Genomic DNA, 21,253 nt, shown 5'->3' with positions numbered 1-21,253 from the left:
CCAATCCACTATCTGGCCTGTAGCTGCAGAGCTCATCAATCTCTGCAGATTATGTGAAATGGTTGATGACAAGAGAAACTTTCCTTTGAACATTGTTCCACAAACGTGCAAAGGTTTTCCAGTTGTTGATGTTTTAATATACCATGCTGTCGTAGTATATTTGTACACACTGTACACTGTACCGGCTAATTGACAACTAAATTATTGGACATGTTTTAAATTTTGACTTGATGAAGGCACAAGGTGATTAATTACAATACATCCTAAATGAATGTACAGCATTTATTAAATTCAATGAATACTACTATTGTGGCTAAAAAGAAACCTGTACATGCACCATTTAAAACATTTGAGATGGTTTAACATACACATACAGTGCGCTGCGCACTTGCATAGCCACAGACAGGTCAGACTGACCACGCTGACCCCTGGCCACCACGGTCTTAAAATCACCAGGTGGTGTTACTCTTGTGGCTGATTGGTGTACATGCTAAGTACATGCACAGCACACACACATACACAAACACACACATGCACATTTTATTTAACACTTTGCAAAGCACTACGCTCTTTGTGCCATGCTACAAATAGAGCACTTGAAACTCGGTGGAGCGCTGCTGACGCATTTTCTCACTGGAGAGTGCCAGGGACCACCGCGGTCAGGAAAACCTGCTTCAGAGAAAGAGAGAGTTGGAAAGAGCACGACGGGTTGATTGAGGGGGTTGCAGCAGTGTGAACAAGAGAAAGTTGGAAAATAGTGCAAAATATTTCTAGAGACCCGAGTGGGTGTCTGTCATTGTTACCAGGCCTGAATGCATATTCCCCTGTGATGAGAAACACAGAAACAGTTCAGACACATGAGAAGGGGCAAACCTCACAGGACAACAGTCTTTGACATTTGACCTGGCATACCTCCAGTCATGTATCAAGCCATAGGAATACTGTGTCTTTACACAACATTGTGCATGTGTGTTGTTGCAATATTATGATAATGATAACCAGATATTTCTGTTGGAAAGAAAACAAAAGTAGAGAAGAATGACTTGTTTTTCTCCAGGAAGTGGGACAGGGAGGGATGATATGATACATCTGTGGGGACAAACCAAAAATATTTAGAGAGGAAAATACATTTAAGTGAGTAAATGAGCAAATGAATCACTAAAATAGTGTGTGAGTGAGTTCATGAACAACAACCTGTGACCTTAAAAGGCCACACAGTCTTGCTGGTGACTGAATGAGCGAGGGAAAGGTGGCCTCTGGGTTATCACTGTGAAGCACCACTGTATTTATAGATCATCTCAAAAAAGAATCCCTGCCCCCTTGGTGCATCCCCACCCCCCACATCGCCCCTGCCCACTTTTCAATTAGACCCTGATGGGTGGAGTAATGCAATCAGGAGTAAGTACAGCACAACAGACGCCTCCTCTCCCAGTCTGCCCCAGACTCTGCACAGGCACACACTCCTCAGACAGGAAGGTAAGAACCAACTCTGTTCAGCTGCTCCACTATCCATCCATTCACTCGTGTCCATCTTTCCACCCATTCATCCTTTTCAATGGTCTTCATCCACCATGTTTTCCATTCTCTGGGACACAGCCGCATACTGTGCTCTGGCATCCTCCTACCTCCCTACCTACCTCCCCACCCACCTTCTCATGTGCTCCCTCTTTTTGCACCTGCACAGTTTCCTGACTATTTAACCACATCTTCCCACCTTCTGTTCTCCTGTCTGCCTCAGAGACAGCCTGACTTCCTCTTTTATTAAATAGTCAGATCTATGTTTGTCTAAAAACATGCACAGCCCCTGTTGACCTTTGTTGGCAGATTTTTTTTCCACCTTTATTTATTATTGCCTCATTAATTTCACACTTCCCCTTCAAGCAAAACTGTCTTAATGAAGGTGCTGATTACTCCGTATAGTATTGCACGGTAGTGACGGCTTTCGTTTTTCGTTTTAGTTTGAAGAGCATTTGATGGAGTTAACTGCATTTTTGTGTTCTGCAGTTCACTATAAAATTGTATAGTAGCTCCAAGCGCAGTGATCTCTGATCTATTATAATACTATAATAGTTAGAATGAAACAACAGTTTTTTCTGCTTTCACAAATTTTGTTTAGATGGTGTTGATTGAACTGTATGATCATTTGCAAGATTTAGTTTGTGCTGTTGCATTATATGGAGGAGTAGTAGTAGTAGGATGAGTAGATACAATATTAGAGTTATTTAGTTTTAAGAAGTTGTACCTAATAAAGGGAACTGAGTATATATACAGATGTTTGTAATGTTACAATGTGTGGTAGGGATCCAGCTGAACTGCCAACTTTTATATGTACTGCACGTAATTTAGGTGTGACCTGTACTTTCAGATTTAGTCAGAACCTTTTCAATGTAGACCTAGTTTAATTTAAATTAACATTTCACTCTATTATTCACTTAGGCCTTTTTTATTAAAGATTTGTATTTGTACATCTTTTAAACATCTGGGAATAAGAACTGTGCATTTGCAGCTTATCTTTGATCCTTTAAATGAGTTTCATGAGATAAAATAACATGTTTATACAAATTAAATGTTATTTTAAGCATTTATCTACCTTCAAAGATAGACATGCTGTCTTTAGGACCAGACAGACAATTGTGCAGCACATGCCATTTAACAGGCCATAGCTGAGACATCTGCAGCCTCCCAGATGGGCAGCATCAAAGTGATACCACAAGCTGGGAAAAAGCTGCATGGCATGTATGAATTGCTGGAGGTTTTATTTGTGGCAGTTTGGATTATCCTTTTTATATTTTTAGGAGTCAGATAAATCCTTACATAAGCTAGGTGAGTCATGGTGGGAGCAATACAATGAAGGAATGTAGGAGGGGTGGCTCAGAGCAGAAAGTGCAGGCAGATTAAACGTCTCAACTTCACCAAAATAAAAGACACTAACCTCTTGAATGTCAGGAACATCAGAAATCCCTCTGAGCTCTTAGAGAACAAGGAGAATATGCACTGACTGGTTGACAGGCGAGGATGATAAAACAGTGAGTTAAAGAGAACAATTATAACAAATTTAAAGGAAGAAATACTTCTCTATATCACACACAAACACACATAGCCAAACCACAAACAGCTGCAGACTGTAACTATCCATTGTTACACTGTCACATTGTTGAGAGTGCCTACTACTACAGGCCTACTACACACACACACACACACACACACACACACACACACACACACACACACACACACACACACACACACACACACACACACACAGACAAATGATGACAAGAGCTACTGTGATCTGGTGCTGACAGCTGGAGGTGAGGTGATGGATGGGTCAGTGTACAGTTGCATAGTAGGCAATGGTATGCAACAGGTCAAAAGCTGACTGTCTCTAAGCAGGACTGATAGGAGTTATTTATATCCTCCTCATCTGTCACCTACTTCTGGCACTGAGAACAAAATAAATGACTGCTGGGAAATGGGAGAGGGAGATGAAAGGAGGAAATGCAGTGTGGAAAAAACCCCGTAACGTGTCCTGGAAAATATTATTTTCTTTGGAATTTAGCTCATTAAGAATTTGCTCCTTGAAAGTCAGTGTCACTGCAAATATGTACTTGGAGAGAGTAGTAAAAAGTTATGTAAGTGATAAGATGTGGAAAATATTTTGCACTCATCCTGCTAAAGCCGTTTCACGTGTGAAATTAAGTTGCATACGCTTCACAGAAACTCTTCTCCTTATTTTTTGTTTTTTCCCTCACTCTTAGGTGAGTTACCGTGGGTCAGAATGACCGAGCGTTACGACTGCCATTACTGCAAGGAGTCCCTGTTTGGGAAGAAGTATGTTCTGCGAGAGGAAAATCCCTACTGTGTGAAATGTTATGAGAGCCTGTACTCCAACACCTGTGAGGAGTGCAAGAAGCCCATTGGCTGCAACACCAGGGTAGGAGATTTCACTAACTAAACTGTAATATGAGAACTAACTCTTAACTTGGTTTCTGTCTTAACAACTAATTAGCATCAGTGTCAGCTTTGCTCTAATTGCCTGTCTGGCACAGGATCTGTCCTATAAGGATCGTCACTGGCATGAGGAGTGTTTCAAGTGTTTCCAGTGCAAACGCTCGCTGGTGGACAAGCCCTTCTCCACCAAGGATGAGCAGCTCCTCTGCACCGAGTGCTACTCTAATGAGTATTCCTCCAAGTGCCATGAGTGCAAGAAAACCATCATGCCAGGTAGAAAGAAAACCTAAAAGAGAGCAACAGTTTAAGTTTAGCCAATACAGACACAATATACCACAATGCAATTTCAATGCCATTACTGCACTTATTGTGTTAAAAATTGCCTCAAGATGGTCAAACAGAAAAAACTGTAAATATCAGAGGAGCATGTTTCTTTAGATACTGATAAAAATACGTCATTGAAAACACTGAATTTCCAAATGAGATTATCAGACATTAAAACAAAATAACATTTCTCTAAATCTGTTTTTTCTGTTCTCTTTACATCCTTTACTTTATGTTTCTTAAAGGCTCTAGGAAAATGGAGCACAAGGGGAACAGCTGGCATGAGACCTGTTTCACCTGTCAGAGATGCCAGCAGCCCATTGGCACCAAGAGCTTCATCCCTAAGGAAAACCACAACTACTGTGTGCCATGCTATGAGAAGCAGTTTGCCATGCAATGTGTGCACTGCAAGAAGGTACGATGCCCGAGTGTATCTGTCACAAAGTCAAGTGTATCGAAGTTGTACTCAATTACTCTCCATCTACACTTTTGAGAGCCACAGTTACCTGCATGTGCAACAACAGAATGTGACACGTGTTTCCTCTTATTAGCCCATCACCACTGGTGGGGTGACCTACCGTGACCAGCCCTGGCACAAGGACTGTTTCCTGTGCACTAGCTGCAAGCAGCAGCTGTCTGGCCAGAGGTTTACCTCTAGAGATGACTTTGCCTATTGTCTCAACTGCTTCTGCAACCTTTATGCTAAGAAGTGTGCCTCCTGCACCACTCCCATTAGTGGTAATTATTAATTATTTGTCTCTCCAGTCAATCCGAAAGCGATCTCTTGTTTTCCCCTGCTGCCGTGAGTTTAATTGACATTTTCTTTTAGGTCTTGGAGGCAGCAAGTACATTTCCTTTGAGGAGCGCCAGTGGCACAACGACTGCTTCAACTGCAAGAAATGCTCTGTGTCCCTGGTTGGGCGTGGTTTCCTCACTGAACGTGATGATATCCTGTGCCCAGAGTGCGGCAAGGACATCTAAAACGATTTCAGGGATGACAGATACATTTGATTGGACACCAACGTTACGATGAAGCAATGAGAAGCATACGATACTATGTAAGCACTGAGCATATCACCCACAGCATATCTACTACCTAGAATTACTACGAATGTACTTGTTTTAAAACATGAAATACAAACTACTAACAGTGTTATTTGAATTTACAAGGTTTAATAAAGTTGAAAGGTTACTCTTTGAGTCATTACTAACAAAATAACCTTTGGCATGAATGTAAGACATTTGCTTATAAAACAGCAATATGACTACAACAACATCAGATTGTGAAATAAATCTAGTGTATGAATGCAGACTTTGATGTGTAATAATTATTGTTTTGTGCATGGACTAGCTTTATGCTGTGATTAGGTTTTGTGAATTTGTTTTGCTGCAACAGTTAACTATAATATTAAATTTGCATCTGTACTCTCAAACATTGACGCTGTGCATGAAATCACGTACATTTCAAAATCATTAACATAATTTAACAAAAACCTTTACACAAATGGATCAAATGGTAAAAAATGAACAAAAATTGAACATGAAAAATGCAGATTCCTGGGTTTAACATCTTTAATTTAGAGCTCCTTTATTTTTTTACTACAATGTTCCGTGTAAGAGTACATAACTTAATGTCCAAACACCTGCTGCTGACTTTTCTATTGTAATCAATTCAACAGAAGTCATTCATTGTATTAGTTTATTTAAAAATCCACTGGTACAAATCTGATGCTTGATTTGACAATGGTTTTAAAATGCTTTGTGAATCTTACTCTTTTGTTTTTGAATGGTTCTGTTTACATCGGTTTAAAAGACAGTAACTACAGAGTCAATACAGCCACAATTTCAAATACATTTACTACAGACTGCATTCTAAACTGTATTTTCCTGATTCATTAAAGTCTGATATTTACATACAGTGCAAGTTTCCTGTTGCATTTGTGTCAAAAGCTGTGGATTATGACCCAGCTATACAACAAAATAATTGTATTTCTATGTATTGTATGTTCTCACACTGTACAACAGTATTTAAAAACCCTGAATAACTTGTAAAAGAGCACTGAAGTTTAAATAAAGCTTAGAGGAATGATGTTTATTGAGGATAAAATGACACATAATGTTTTTTTAGAAATTCAAGCATCACTTAAACCTTCTAAAATATCTGCATTGTTTTAGATACACTAAGGCTGCATGAACCAGAACAAAACAAGAGCAGAAATTTGTAGCAAAAATGTATCATACAGAAAACCACTTCAACACAATGCACGTGTTCACAATTGCTCTTGGAGATGTCCATAACATTGTCAGTCTGTGTCACACTGTGAGATTCTTCAGCATCTGCTTAAGTCAAAGGAACACCCTTATACTACTGCAAACCTATACTGCAGGCCGTATTACTCAAACCACCTCGCCCAGAAACATAAGTGACACTGTAGAATTGCTGATCATTGATGTAAGGGCACTTGAGGTTGAGGAAAACTACAAAGGAGGCCTGTGACTTAAAAAGCGGGACGATCTTCGGAGCACCACTGTTTCCTATCAGCTCTCAGAACTGACTGAGAACACTGAGGTGTCCTTGACACAGAAGGAAAAGGATTTCTGCCTCTTTCTGTGATGTAATTAGTAGGAAAATTGCGATGAGGAGAGCAAAAGGTAAGTGCCCAACGACAGTCAGCGTTCAGTACCAGGTGAAGTGATCTCTGAGCGAGAGCTCTCACCAGATCTGTGTAAATCAGGGCCACGTCACATGCTGAATCTTTTTCTTCACCTCTGGAGATTTCAAAGGACCCTGAAGTGATAGCAGATAAAACAACAGATATAAAGAAGTGTGTTAATTAATATTAAGTAGAATTGAATAAGTTAGTTATTGGCTGGCAATCCAATATTAATTGTTAATAAATGCACGAATTCATACTGATTTGCTATTAAAAGTCAAATAGTGAAGACAAAAAAGAAAAAAAAACATTTAAACATTTTAGAATCAATCTTTTGCTTGAACTTTCTAACAAAGCCCTGTGTTTCTTGAAAAAAAATAAATCTTATATTATTTAAAGAATAACACACACCCAAAGATCACCTGTACTGTAAAACTACTATATCATAAATTGGTTTATAGGATTTTCAACTCTAATTAAAGTAAGTAATCAATATTTCATTGAAATCCACATTTACACAGTAAATGTAAACACACAACTGGAATAACAAAACAAAAACTACCTACCGAGCTGTTTGATTCTCGTTTGAGGTTTGCTATATCTGTGCTGCGATGAATGGATGAGGAAGAGGAAGATGTGTTGCCCGACAGCCTGCGAATGGGATTAGACGGGTTTGCAGCTGGAGGAGGTTTTAAACGGTCAGTGGTCCCAGTTGATAGTGTGGCTCCCTCTGCTTTCTTTACTTTAAGTGGGCCGGAGTGAGAAGAACTGCCATCAAACACGATCAGAGGCCTTTTCCTGTTGTGGTCATTACTGGAACTGGAAATTCATCAGTAATCAATAGTTTACATTCACACCCAAGCTGATATTTTAGAGCTGCTGTTTATCTGCTGTTCTTTATAGGATTATGAGTGAGTTTGGGATAAAAGCAGAAAAGGAAGTGACTGGGGTTGATAAGAAGCTCCGTCTTTGTATGACTGATAACATTTAACGAGCTACCATGTACAGACATAAATGCATTACTGTTACACTTACAAACCAATCTTGGTTAACTAACCCATCTGCCCATTGAAACACCACAGTATTGATCTCAAAAGCTCCATGTGTAGCTGAAGTTACCTCTCGGACCTGTGACCGGCTAAGGGCTCTCTCCCCCGGGTCTTCTCTGCTCTCCTGCCCCAGCGACTGTTGGGTAAAGTCCTCTGCGGCAGCGGGATGACATGCCGGAGGTAGAGCTCCGTGAGCCGGTCCCGACTCACACAGTCTCTGGTGTTGACATTTTTCTGATTCAGAGATAAAGGGCTGTTATCCCATCTTTCTAAACATGAGGAACATTAATCACCTTCTGGGGTAACGTTTAAAAGACATCGGCTAATGAAAGTGCCATTACAAACAGTTAGCTGATATGCTAACACATTACAGGATTCTTCAGTTACCTCCACATTGAATGACATTTCACATGTCTCTCTATAAACACTGGCTCACCTCATTTAAAATTAGCTGCATAAAATCTTGAGACAGCAGCTCAGGGTGCAGTAAAAGATCCACATCCGAGATACAAACAGACTTTCCAGCTTGTCCCGTGGAAGCCGCCATATTGGATGTTCCTGTTTTCCCATCATGCCCCGCGTCAAGCTGGTAATAACATCCCTGCAGGCTGGAAAAAATGGACCAAAGATGCAAAACTGATGTGGAAACTTCAGTTTTTATGGGACTAAATTTACTTTTCTCTTTAATAGCAAAATGTGGTTGTTGATGCATACCTGTTGGAGGCACTTTTCAACTGTTTTGTGATCATCTTTTCTTTTTATACTGTGACTTTCATAGAGACAATGACATTCATACTGAGGCTCTGGTTTAGGGCCTCATGACTTTATGAGCTGTTAGGCCTTTGCCCAGTTCACTATCGATCTATGCATATCCCATAAACATCTCTTTGTGTGATGCTAGAGACTGCCAGCACAAAGTCGTATCAAACTGTGAAAAAAAAAAACGTTTAAAATAACATGGCTATAAATGAAGTAAATAATAATAATAAATAAACTGGGCTTATATGTCATCTTCATAGAATAATGATGGGTATTTGTACACTTTTCTGAGAATTTCCTAATAAAACCTTGAAAAGATGATTAGATGAAAATATTTGTCTGACCTATAAAGAGGGTCTGGACAATTGAAAAAAAAATCCTTCATTTATTTTATCAGACATAACACAAACATACATACACAAACAACTTTTGTTTGTTTTAGCTCATAAATGGTTTTCCTTTAGCCAACTCCTATATATGATTATATATACAGGAGATACCACAGCAGCTACACCATCAACACCACCTGGTGTGTTTTTTTTATTGTGGTGGCTATTTGATTCCCTGTCAGGTGAAGTCTTTCATACATGTGATAACCTTTAACTTATGTTTACTTCTGGAGTCAAACAGACACACTGTGCCAGATTTATTTAGTTCAACTGATACTGTATGTTAAAATACACTTAAAACACTGTGTTGAATTTGTTCTGTTAACATCATGAAAAGTAAAATATTATCAGATCTGCAGGTAGCGTGTTAAAAAACCTTCCCAAATAGACAGAACATAATGAAGAGAGTGCCTGTTTCTTGTCCTGTCAGATGGTACCATGTTCCTTAATCTCAGAAATTTAACTGGCATGCACTAACTTATTATTTGTTAGAGAAAGAAACAAATCAGAATGAGTGTTTATGGCTTGTTGTTGATGATTTCTAGTTGTATAACAGGGGTTTTTCAATTGTTCTGTCCTAATTGGAGTCATGCTTCAGTAGTTTGAGATTTCCATACCAAACTATTTAAGATTTCTAAGAAATAAGAAGTGTCTTCAGTTTCTGGAGACTTATCTAAATCAGTTACGTGTTTCTTTATATGCAGTCCTGTCAGTGACTGAAAACAAACAAAAAAAAAAAAACTTTTTCAGTCACATACTGTATTTTGACACCAAACTTTCACCTTAAGCTTCTACAGGTTGAATCTGTAGTGGGAAAGTATTGCAGCTCAGAGGAGGTGTTGTCACAGCTATAGACCAGAGAAATAAATGCTCCCATTCCTGGTGGTTTTACATTTCAAGCCAGCTTTAAGTGATTACATTAGGACAATAATGTGAGTAAACACGAGATATAAATTGAAATAGAGCGGCTGCGTGTTGGTTGTCACGTTGTTGACATTCAAATTTACAAATCCATGTTTTAGGATCCTACTTTGGCGTGAATAAAGTTTTTTCGTAAGCACTCTGGCACAAAACCGTTTTGAGAAAAACATTTCAGATTATCTTCATATCAAAGATTTGCACCTCTGATGTGAAACAAACTCTAATTAAAAGCACATTTTATTTTAGTCAAGTGATAATGAAAAAGACTTCTTTTTTACTTTACACACTAATGAATTAGCACAGGTTGAATTTTTTTTTTTTACAATTTATCGTGCTTGAATTTCCCTTTTAGGTAAAAATCAGTAGAATATTTACTGAGAAGCAGTAGGTGAGGGGGAGGAGAGACACAAGTGACTTACTCACAAATCACAGCACCTTTCATGGAACACTTCATCACCATTATTAGTTTCTTTTTTTTTTTAGCGTTCATATTCTGCCTTAACATTTTAACACTGATTGATTTGTAAGTCAGACAAGATTTAAGTTGAAACCACAAACAAGAATCAGTGTTTTAAAACAATAATGGGAATAATTTTGATTAAATTATATTAACAATGCTGCAATTCAAACTGAATTAATGAATGGACTCAGTGAAACAAATTGGCAAACAAGTCCGATTACGTGGCTGTGAATTTAGTGTAATGAATGAACAGCACCATCTTTCTGTTTTGTGCTGTACAGCAATACAACTTCTGTTGGAATAGCTGAAACTGCAAATGTAATCCAACATGTCCAGCTTAATAGCATCTATAAACATATCTAAAAGTGAATGCAGCAATAATGTATCTATAATAACATACTACACATTTAAATGCTACAAAGAGTTGGGTCAAGTAATCATAGAGATGGTGGTTTGAGCTCCATGAATAAGTTTGCATGATAATTATGTGAATGAATGAACGAACGAATGAATGAGTAAATAGGAGACACCTTGCAAAGCACTGTGGATAAAGGTGTTATACAAACCCAGACAATTAGATGTCTCTAGTGTGCAACACAGCAACATTTCCATCATGACCCTGTCAAACTTTATGTACAGTGTAAATGCAGCTCACTCTGCAGAGGACATGGTTTTCATTAAAGCACTCCAGTTTATCAATATATAGTAATTTTAAAACTATATTTATAGTAGCAAGAAGTTTTTGAACCTTTCTGCAAATATTTGTTATAAAACATGATTTGATCTTCATCTAAGTCAAGAGTATTCACAAATACAATGTGACTAAAATAGTAACAGAAAAAATTCTGATGTTTTTATTGAGAACAACCCTAAACACCTCATAGGAAAAAAGTATGTGAACCCTTGGAATTAGTAACTGGTTGACCCCCTCTTGGCAACAATAACTACAACCCGGTGCTTCCTGCAGCTGTGGATCAGACCTGCACATCGTTCAGGAGGAATTTTAGTCTAGTACTCTTGACTTAGATGGAGATCAGATCATGTTTTATTAATACACAAAATTGCAAAAGGCTCAGATGTTATTCTTTGCCACTGTATTTATGTGGTTTCTTCAATTAAGCCAACATTTAGAGCTCAATAACTGACCTAGTTTTTTTATTGACACAATCATGGTTGAAAACAACAGTTTCGACTTATTTCTGCACAAATTTCATTGAAATGTTATTTTAAAAGAGCTGTAGACTCATCTGAGAACATCACTGAACATTAATACCATATATGTTTTTTGTTTTTTTTTGTGAAACTCGCCACATAACCAACAACCAAATCATTATTACCACCAATACTTGAAGACTGACACTACCTTTACAGTCTGAGTCAACAAAAAAACACCAATGAAGCACTTGAGGGACAATTATGAAACAGAGAAGTAAATTGATGAAAAAGCATATGGAATTAGTCAAATGGCAGTAAGCATCAGAAGCCATGAATTTAAGTCAGCCAGTGCATTGACAATAAAAATTAAAAAATTCAATTTTGTATTGAGGTGTGCATATTTCCCTTTCTCTGAACACTGAGTTTACACGATTGACTTTAAAATTGAGATTGAAAGATATTTGTTGTGATGAGATTAGTCAGTCTTGTTGCAATATTAAGATCAAATAATGAGTTAAAGCAGGATGATAGCAGGATCAAAAGCTGCAAGTTTGTGTGTTTGGCAAACTGCTCCTCCTTGTTTCACACAGCTGACTGAGTCTCACTGCACACATAGATGTTGCTGGGCCTCACTCTTCTGTGGCTCCTGCCCGGCACTCTGGGACACAGTCTACAGCTTTTGGGAATAAACTCCCAACAGGCCTCCCTGAACTTTCTGATCCTCCAGCAGTAGATAACAGGGTTGAAGACCGTCTTCAGGTAGCTGAGCCACAGAGCTCCTATGCTGATTGGGTAGAAAGCCGGGCTGTAGTAGAACTGATGGCTGAACACGGCTAGCAGACTCACCACAGTGTGTGGCAACCAGCACACAGAGAAGCCAACAAACAGGATGAGGATGGTAGTGAACGCTCGGGTTTTGAAGCTCATGTCCACCTTAATTTGAGGGCGGCGCTGCAGCCCAGTAATCCTCATTTTGCTGACTTGGTTGAGGGCTGGCAGGCAGGAATGCTCACTGGTGTGATTGTGGATGCGCAGGGTGTTGCGGCGTACCGTATTAAGGATGCACATGTAAGAGTACAGCATGACAGCAAAGGGTACAAAGAATACAGCTACTGCTAACAGCACTGTGTATCCACGGTCAGCTAGCGACTCACTGTATCCCAACACACACAACGGCGCCCAGGCACCCCCAGCTGCACTCGTCCTCCACCCAACCACAGATGGCAGGGACACACACAAACTCAACACCCATGAACCTGCAATCAGCAGTTTAGCTCTGTGTGGGGTCAGCTTGTCCTGTCGCTGCACAATGATGAGGAATCGGTCCACACTGATTATGAGGAGGATGGACACACCCTCCAGGACAAACAACCAGTAGAGCATGATGGAGGCTCTGCAGAACCCACTCCCAAAACTCCATTCAGCAGTGCCCACGGTGACTGCAGTGAAGGGCATGCAGAGCAGAGACAGCATAATGTCTGAAAAGGCCAACGTGGCGAGGAGGAGATTGATAGCAGAACGCATGGAAGGTTTCTGGTAAACAATCAGACACACAATTGCGTTGCCAAGGAAACCAATAGTAATCATGAAGATCATTATGGCTGCTAGGGTCACACGCAGAGTGACTGATATGAGAGGAGTCACAGCTTCTGTGGAGAGGCTTTCCGCTGGTTTCTCCTCATTGTCTGGCTCCATGAAGTCACACTCCTCCAGCAGGCTTTCATTACAAAAAGCCATAGCAGCTATTATCAGGGAATATCAGCGTGACAGAAGCTGTACATGGCTGTAAAAATTATTGTTATGGTGTACAGGTCAAGTCGTCTTCAAGCTGTTGGTCTTCCATGGCGATATCTGAGACAGAAACAACAGTAAATCCACATAAGGAAACAGCAGTGAATGACTTGAATGTTCTGTTTGTCTCTTAGAAAGATGCATTAAATGAGGCAAAATCTGTCTCATTAGATAGTCAAAGGTGTTCAGATGCTCAGTGATCTATTACTCAGTGGCAATAAAAAAATATGAAAAAGTGAGAGGTGGAATGATGTCCACACGATGCTAAAGGCGTTTCATAAAACATGGCATAAACCCACGGACACACCACACGGAGCGACACAGTCAAGCACCGAGATGTGTTGCTCACCGGCTTGAATGAGTTTGATGATTAACAGGCGAGCAACAGTGTTTCACACATGAATACAAATACACACATTTACACAAGTACAGTACTCACCCACGCTACAGCCGCCATGTCTCCCATCAGCTTAGCAGTAGCTCATTCTTGGGGAATGCTTCAGACTTTCAGAGGCATCCTCAGGACACACAGACAGGACACGTCTGTTGCTATGGTCTCCACCAACTGCGCCTAGTGGTGTAGTCCAAGTGTCGTGTTCTGACATCAGGTCTCAGACGCTGTCCTCTCTGATGGCTTTGTACTTGGGAGCTGGGAGAGAACGAGACCAGTTCAGTATTGATTCTCCATGTTTACTATATTGTGGTCTTAGGGAGTGAGAACAGCTTGATATTTTAGATATGTTAAATGCAGACATTTCAACTTACCTGTACATAAAAGTCTTTATTTTTGTTGCATTAATTAAGTATTAATGTCCACAGTCAAAATCAAATCACATATTTACCATTAAAAACATGTAAATCATTACACCAATATAAGCTGACTGATCTAAACAGGTAGATGGAAATGATCCTTCAGTGGTTGTAGTGACGTTCTTACACAAAACCCCTCACAGACCACTGAAGACTGTTGCTGACTGTTGCCAAGGCAACAAGGTCAGCAGCTCCATGGAAACAAGCAGCCCATAGTTTCATCCTCTGTACAAGTGTCTATGACAAAATATTTAAGCTTTACACTTCTGAATTTAAGTAATATACCTAAAGACTATAGTGTATTTTTATTTTCACTATTTTTTTAGGTTTTATTTGTCAAAAAATAAATAAATACAAAGAAAATATTAATCCATAACCAATGGATACTGATGTAGGATGACCAGAATGATATGGAGGTGAACCACAATAGTAAGTGTTAAGTCTTAGTTTTCTTGCACAGAGCATCAGTGTACCTATGAAAGAAGAACATCAGTGACAAGAGCCATAAACCTGTCAGTCTGCAGTGTTACACCAGTAAACCAACAAACCACTCACACTCAAAGCCTCTACGTGATCTGGGAGTCACGCCTGCAGGAGCTCCTGGCTGCTCAGTTCAATAAAAACAGGTGGCTCCGTGCAGCTGTAGTATCTGGACCATATGTGGGAGCTTCTCCCGAAGCCTCAGCACCACTCAGTCTGTACATGGCGTCCTCCCTGTCTGTTTCCCCTCATCTGTGCATGCTCGGCTACAGTCTCTCAACCTGTTTGCATCACTCCTAAACGAAAACACGCCAACAACAAATGTCGGGTGTTTTCTAAGCACCAAAGACAAAAGCCCTATTTTTCCTCTAAGCATCGATCGCGGTGTTAAATCAACAGCTTGGTGCATCCTGTGAACATGTGTGTTCACATGTGAGCCTACCGTGAGGGCTGCATTGGAGAGCAGGTCTCATGCTCGTCTCTTCTCTGTAGCTGTGTTTCTTTCCCTCTGCACGCCACGGTTTTCCTTAAACATCCCACTTTGAACATTTCACTGCTGTATCGATTGCCATCGGGCCGCCTGCGGACGATGCTGACGCCAGAAAAGCGAATGATCACTGATTTAAAGAGGCAGTGTGGCAAAAAAAATATACAATCTACATCACATACAGAATCATTCAAATATTTGCACAATAAAAAGTCACATTTGCAGCTCATTGTGCATCATTAAATGTGCTTCCCAAAGGCACAACAGTGGTGATTTGGGTTGTTGTGTAGATTATTTCCTCACAGATTTGCCATGCATTCGTATAAAAGAGACAACTTACGTGCAAAGCAGCCTAATAATATTGTTTTTTATTCAAGCTGCATATTAAGAAGACGGTTTAACAGTATGTATAGAGTTGCAGTCAGTGTAAATCAATAAATAATACACACTCACTATTAAATCCAGGAGATGGCAGCATTGGACAGTGTATCCACTTAGAGGTGAAGGAGCTATTGTGTTTTACTTACTATATGTATAGGTTTAAGTTTATTTTATTATTAAAAACTAATCAAAAATGTAAAAAAAAAAAAAATCAAATATTTATAACAATAATAAATAAAGCAGCAGCTATCAGTCCAAATTCTCTTAAACGTCTTAAATCCTATTTTCTTGCACTGAGTAGAGATGTAAAAGCAACATGCAGACAAATTTCTCCACCTGTACTTTAGCTGTAATTTATTTGTAGAAAAAAAAAACAGTTGTATTAGCAATCTTCACACCTACAATTACATTCCCTCAATTAGCATGCAGGCTGAGATTCTTTTCATGGGCATGCTTGTCTAAATTGGCATCGTGCCCATGTGTTGAACATGCCCATCAAACGAGTTCCACTCCACCGGTCTGACAGTTGCATGCTTGTCACGTTCAATGGCACCCACATAACAAACTTGCTATAGTGAGAGAATTCATTTCCCTGTCCATTATTCCACAGATGTTTGCTTTAATTTCCTCCTGATGGAGAGACTTTGGTACTTCATCTTTCACCAAAAAAAAAAAAAAAAAAGCAAACACAGGAAAAGTGAAAAATGTTCACTAACAAGTCAGAATAATCTGACGAGAGGAGGCAACTGTGGGTGAAACACACATTTTAATGCACTCTCTTGCAAACAAAACAGTTCTGACATTACACCCACCTAAAATTGAACTCATGCACACAACTGCTTTTGTCTTCAGGTACGATTTATGTGATCTATGTGTTGGATGAGTTTGGATTCACACCGTGGAAACCGCGACGTGTTCATCCGTGTTAGACTTTAGTGGTTAACCAGTCACCACAATGTGAAAATAATTAACACCTGACAGTGAAGACTGATAATGTGCAAACAACAGTGAAATTGTTAATAGCATAAAACTTTGCTGTTCGTGTTTTTTTTTTTTTTTTTTTTTGAATAGGTGCAGGTGTGTGTCAGTTGTGTGACACACAGACTGTGCCTGAACTGTGACACACAAACAACAAGCATTAAAGGAAGGATTATCAAGCAATAATTGCTTTATGTAAAGTACTTCTGAGCAAGGCAATTATGACTAATTATATTAGCAGTTATTATAGGAGGAGGTAATAACATCCTTAGTGTGTAACTGCAGACTGTTTCAGTGATGCATGAAACAATACTCGTTATATTTTAAGGCTAAACTACATGTTTTGATACCATCATAAGAACAGGTGCACGATGCACTTTCATGTAAGCTAATCACTTTCTCTTGACCGCTGTGTCTGGGGGCACTGTAACACCATCAGCTTGTACATTCAAATCCCAGCATTGATATTCGGAGAAGACGCCTTGTGTGGTGTGATGACAAAACCCTTTAAACATCTTTACATCACTGAGCTTTGAGGGGATCGCACTACAATCCTGGTAGCTTAGATTTTGAGTGCTCTGGATTTGTATTTTTTTGTTTGTTTTTTTTCAGCTCAATGGGAAAATATCATGTTAAGATGCCCCTGTGGAGGATGACAGTAGTGAGCTGTGGTGCCACCTCACCACCTCTGTGTGAGGCTGGCTGAGACCATACAGACGTATTCTTTTGCATTAGCATTGTGTGCTCAGTATGAAGTGTGCTGGCTGGTTTTCATTGCAGTGAGTGTTGCATTTGGCTTTTAGCTGTTTGTCAATCAAGTTACTCGTCTATGGCTCAGCTCGGTTTTCAGTGTAATTTTTTTTTGTTCACCTACAGTAAATAAGTTTACTGCCTCACAATATGAGCTTATCTCTGTGAATTCCTATATGTGTTTAACAGTAGTAACAGTACTGTTTCATTTGTGGTATTATAAGACAGGTGTTGTTCCAGTGGGGACAGAAACTATTCAGTCACGACTCAGATGATGACTGCCAGAGTTTTCAAAAATACATGTGTCAGTCTCTCATTATTATTTTTTTAACCCACACATGGAAGACAGTCAGAAATAAGACACACGCAAACTGTACTGTAGTAAAAAATGTAACAGCTGCACTAATAGGTTAACTTCACTGCGTGCCAGCAGACCTTTGACATCCCTCCAAGTTTTACTCAACTACAGCTTCACCTTTGCCACTTCACCCTCCTTACTATCAATGAGGCTTCTGACTTGTAAAGCAGCTTATGTGCAGTACGTACACATTTCTGCATGCATGTGTTATTGTGCATTGTTGTGTGCTTATGTGAATGGATCGGAGACAGACAGAAGAAACTGATTGTCTTTCAGAGCCAGCGTCCCGAGCTTCCTGCTGCCTAACTGCCAAACACATCATCTGTGGCAAAAGATCTGCTGCCTTGTGTCACTCCATCTCGCTGTCACCTTGGCAACCGCTGTCGAGGTGAATTGCCAGCTGGGAGAGCCAACCTCTGCTGGCTGCCACAGGATGTGTGTGGCTGGACTGATGCACAACATGTCACATAAAACTGTAGAACCGAGAACAACAATGGGCTTTTGTGTGATGGTGGTTCAGTCAGTTTCTAGGGTCAACATAGCTTCAGACAAGTAGGAGGCATTAAACTGGGAAGTGGTGACAGATTGCATTGATTAATGTTGAATTAAACATCAGAGTGGGTGAAAGAACTGGTGATAACAGAGTGAAGCTGCTAGTACTGCAGCATATTTTAAGTAGCGCTGAATCTGCAGATAAATTTTTTTTAATTAGCTTTGTCTATAAAATGTCAGAAAAGAGTGAAACTCCTGCTCTGACTTCCCACAGAGTGAAGAGATGCTCTGGCTACAGCTTGATAGTTTTATTTGACCCATGATCCCAGTCTTAACACATTTTGAGATTTTGACAATGGGGCAAAATGAAATCATCAAGCTGAAAACATGATCTATGATAAAGTTAGCTGCCAAGCTAATCAAATAATTCATTAGCTGTCCTGTAGTTTCAGCTCTAGACCTGCTTTTAACAAGAATGACATTAACATTAAAACTGTGTATTCAGTCATTAACTGTATGCAGTCATGGCTTGTTAATCTAACTTATGTCTGTGTCTTTGATTCTCTTAAAATCCAATGTAGATTATCCATTTTGACAGGTAGAGCCTAACTGGCCTGTTGGACAATGTCCATTAAAATGCAGCAAACATAAGTGTGATCTCAAATTATAGATAATTGTCAGGGTATGTGTGTTTGTAGGAACCTTAATAATCATGGTCATATCAGATATCAGATTTATTAAATAATTAGTATATTCAATTAAAATAAGCACAGTGGAAAAAAATAAATAGTCAAAATCATCACACTGGGATACACAGCATACTTTAAAGTGTACAGAAATGTAAGGGCATGTTCGCTAGTTTAAAAAAGAAGTTTCCAGTGGAGGAAAACACATACTGGAACTGTTTATGCTCTTTGACTTAAACTTTGTCACAACATAAATCCACTGACACACAACACAAAAGTGAGAAACATGTTTAAAGGAAGATAAGTTATTGAAAAGCACATTTAAATCATTGTCCTTCATTTAGTAAAAACCTAGACACAACCCAGTCTCGCCTGTGAGACCTCAAAATCTGCAGCATTACAAGGGAAATTTTTATTAATACAGTACAGAAAAATGAAAGAACCTTTATTTTTCAAAGGCTTGTTCATAGTGCAGAAAAATAGGATGCATAAAAGTAGACGTTTAACCTGCTCTGAAATCAACACACACTGGATAACATTATTGTGGACTAACACACATACTGTATGTACTGTATGAAAAGTTAACCAAGTAGGCTAATAGTCATTCAGAGAAACACTCTATCCAAACACTCCACATTGTGCACATTTATTGTCCATCGTTGTCTTTAAGTTATTTTCACGTGTCGCTGTACATCCTCTTGCAGTCTATCGAGGGTGACGGTGTGTCAGGACCCATGCTGCCCACCTGTGAGTACGCGTCCTCCGGGGTTCGTGGGAGCCCAGGCGGTGTCATGCGCTTTTCTTTCTGCCTGCGATTGCAGAACCAGACCCTAACTACCTCCTTCTCCAGCTGTAGGGTCTCCGCGAGTGAGTTGATCTCCTGTGCGGAAGGCTTGGGACACTTGAGAAAGTGGCTTTCCAACGCGCCTTTTACGCTTACCTCGATTGAAGTGCGCTTTTTCCTCTTTCTACCCTGTGTGGCGATCTTATCGATGCTGGTCGGGCTCCCGGTCGTGGAATCGGCCTCCTCCAGCCATTTGTTGAGCAGAGGCTTCAGCTTGCACATGTTCTTAAAGCTGAGTTGGAGCGCCTCAAACCTGCAGATGGTCGTCTGTGAGAACACGTTGCCATACAGAGTGCCTAAAGCTAAGCCCACGTCTGCCTGTGTGAAGCCGAGCTTGATCCGCCGCTGCTTGAACTGTTTGGCGAAATGTTCCAAGTCATCAGAGGTCGGAGTGTCCTCGTCGGAGTGCGGCTCGTGACTCACGCCGTGAGATTGGTGATGTTGCGCATGGTTATTATGGTGGTGATGGTGATGATGGTGACTGCCGTGGTCCAGCTCCGGGGACTCTCTGCGCACTAGTCCTGGATGCATGAGGCTCTGCCCGGTGTGTGAACTCAGCATCCCGTTCACTGTAAACCCTCCTGACTGAGAGTAAACGAGGGATTGTTGCTGCTGTTGCCCTTCCGCGATGCTGATGTGGTTAGCGGAGGTGCCTCCCCAATTTGCCGAATGCGTCTGATGGGGACCCATATGTGGAGACCTGTGGTGCAGAGCAGAGCCTGAGTGGAGGTCATCTCTGACGGCGTTTCTCTTCACGTCCTGTGGTTGGGTGCTGGGGGGCCACGGACAGCCGGCCTCAGCTGCTGCCACCGCGGCTGCGGCTGCTGCGGCTGCAGCATGAGGCAACGATGTCACCCACTGGTGGGCATGGGTTAGCATGTGCCCCCCGTTGCTTGCCACCATTGCTCCCTGCATGAAGTCACTCTGCACCATTTTCACTGAATGGTCCCCTCTGTATCCACTAGAAACCGCGGTGCTGCCCGGCTGCATGCCACCACCCCTCCGATCAGAGTGAAGGACCGGGCCGGATAAAATCCTGCTACTGGTTAGGTATGGATTCGAGGTGGCTGTTGCCATCCCCGAAAGCATATATGTTGATGGATATTTCTCTCCTGATGTTTGATTAAAGTCCCAATTTATAGAATTCTAATCCATAAATAAATTCAATGGAAATACGCACGACCGAAATGTTTGCGCAGTTGGTCAAAAAGGTGCCAAATCAATCCATTAAGGCTTCAGTGATGATTTTAGTTTTAGCAGCTTGTTCAGTGCTTCATGGCAAAAAACAAACAAAAAAAAAAACACGTTGCTACGCATTCCTGTGCAACAAAACAATAGTTTTCAAAACTTTTCTCTGTCCCAAGAGCTCCGCGTCCGTGCGTAATCCACGGATATGCTGCAATGGTAAAAACACCTTTGATCCGCTCACTTGTAACTCGCTTCTTTGATATTAACGCTTTGAATCCTATTAAATAATGACGACAAAAACTTTAAAGCCTCTGCGGTGCTTTCAGTTGTTTCACCCACTCCAGCT

The 21,253-nt window shown here is 40.3% G+C and overlaps 4 protein-coding genes and 1 long non-coding RNA gene across 6 annotated transcripts; 1 reads left to right on the top strand and 4 right to left on the bottom strand.

Annotated features, from left to right (window-relative positions):
* Nucleotides 1-1,443: 1,443 nt before the first annotated feature.
* Nucleotides 1,444-6,193, top strand: fhl2a (four and a half LIM domains 2a). Its single transcript, XM_026377286.1, has 6 exons — nucleotides 1,444-1,476; nucleotides 3,759-3,934; nucleotides 4,050-4,224; nucleotides 4,521-4,690; nucleotides 4,827-5,013; nucleotides 5,105-6,193. The coding sequence occupies exons 2-6, from the start codon at nucleotides 3,779-3,781 to the stop codon at nucleotides 5,254-5,256; spliced, it is 840 nt and encodes a 279-aa protein (XP_026233071.1). The 5' UTR covers nucleotides 1,444-1,476; nucleotides 3,759-3,778; the 3' UTR covers nucleotides 5,257-6,193.
* c21h2orf49 (chromosome 21 C2orf49 homolog) lies at nucleotides 5,294-8,533 on the bottom strand. Of its 2 annotated transcripts, none has more exons than XM_026377288.1 (4): nucleotides 8,415-8,533; nucleotides 8,058-8,212; nucleotides 7,496-7,748; nucleotides 5,294-7,063 (listed from the first exon to the last, which is right to left on the bottom strand). In XM_026377288.1, exons 1-4 carry the CDS (start codon nucleotides 8,523-8,525, stop codon nucleotides 7,007-7,009), a joined length of 576 nt encoding a protein of 191 aa, XP_026233073.1. In that variant the 5' UTR covers nucleotides 8,526-8,533; the 3' UTR covers nucleotides 5,294-7,006. The 2 variants fall into 2 exon arrangements, with proteins under 2 accessions (XP_026233073.1, XP_026233072.1); XM_026377287.1 differs by having other exon boundaries at nucleotides 5,298-7,063; nucleotides 8,049-8,212.
* A 3,179-nt stretch (nucleotides 8,534-11,712) lies between these two features.
* Nucleotides 11,713-13,405, bottom strand: gpr45 (G protein-coupled receptor 45). The gene has a single exon (XM_026377012.1). It carries the CDS (start codon nucleotides 13,397-13,399, stop codon nucleotides 12,245-12,247), a length of 1,155 nt encoding a protein of 384 aa, XP_026232797.1. The 5' UTR covers nucleotides 13,400-13,405; the 3' UTR covers nucleotides 11,713-12,244.
* A 9-nt stretch (nucleotides 13,406-13,414) lies between these two features.
* On the bottom strand, nucleotides 13,415-15,297 carry LOC113173577. Its single transcript, XR_003299827.1, has 3 exons — nucleotides 15,186-15,297; nucleotides 13,893-14,102; nucleotides 13,415-13,513 (listed from the first exon to the last, which is right to left on the bottom strand). It is a non-coding gene; the product is annotated as an uncharacterized LOC113173577 (long non-coding RNA).
* A 4,254-nt stretch (nucleotides 15,298-19,551) lies between these two features.
* pou3f3a (POU class 3 homeobox 3a) lies at nucleotides 19,552-20,808 on the bottom strand. The gene has a single exon (XM_026376945.1). It carries the CDS (start codon nucleotides 20,806-20,808, stop codon nucleotides 19,552-19,554), a length of 1,257 nt encoding a protein of 418 aa, XP_026232730.1.
* Nucleotides 20,809-21,253: the final 445 nt, after the last annotated feature.

This window comes from Anabas testudineus, chromosome 21 (genome assembly GCF_900324465.2).
Source record: "Anabas testudineus chromosome 21, fAnaTes1.2, whole genome shotgun sequence".
Lineage (NCBI taxonomy): Eukaryota > Metazoa > Chordata > Actinopteri > Anabantiformes > Anabantidae > Anabas > Anabas testudineus.
This window is presented reverse-complemented; position numbering and strand designations above follow the sequence as displayed.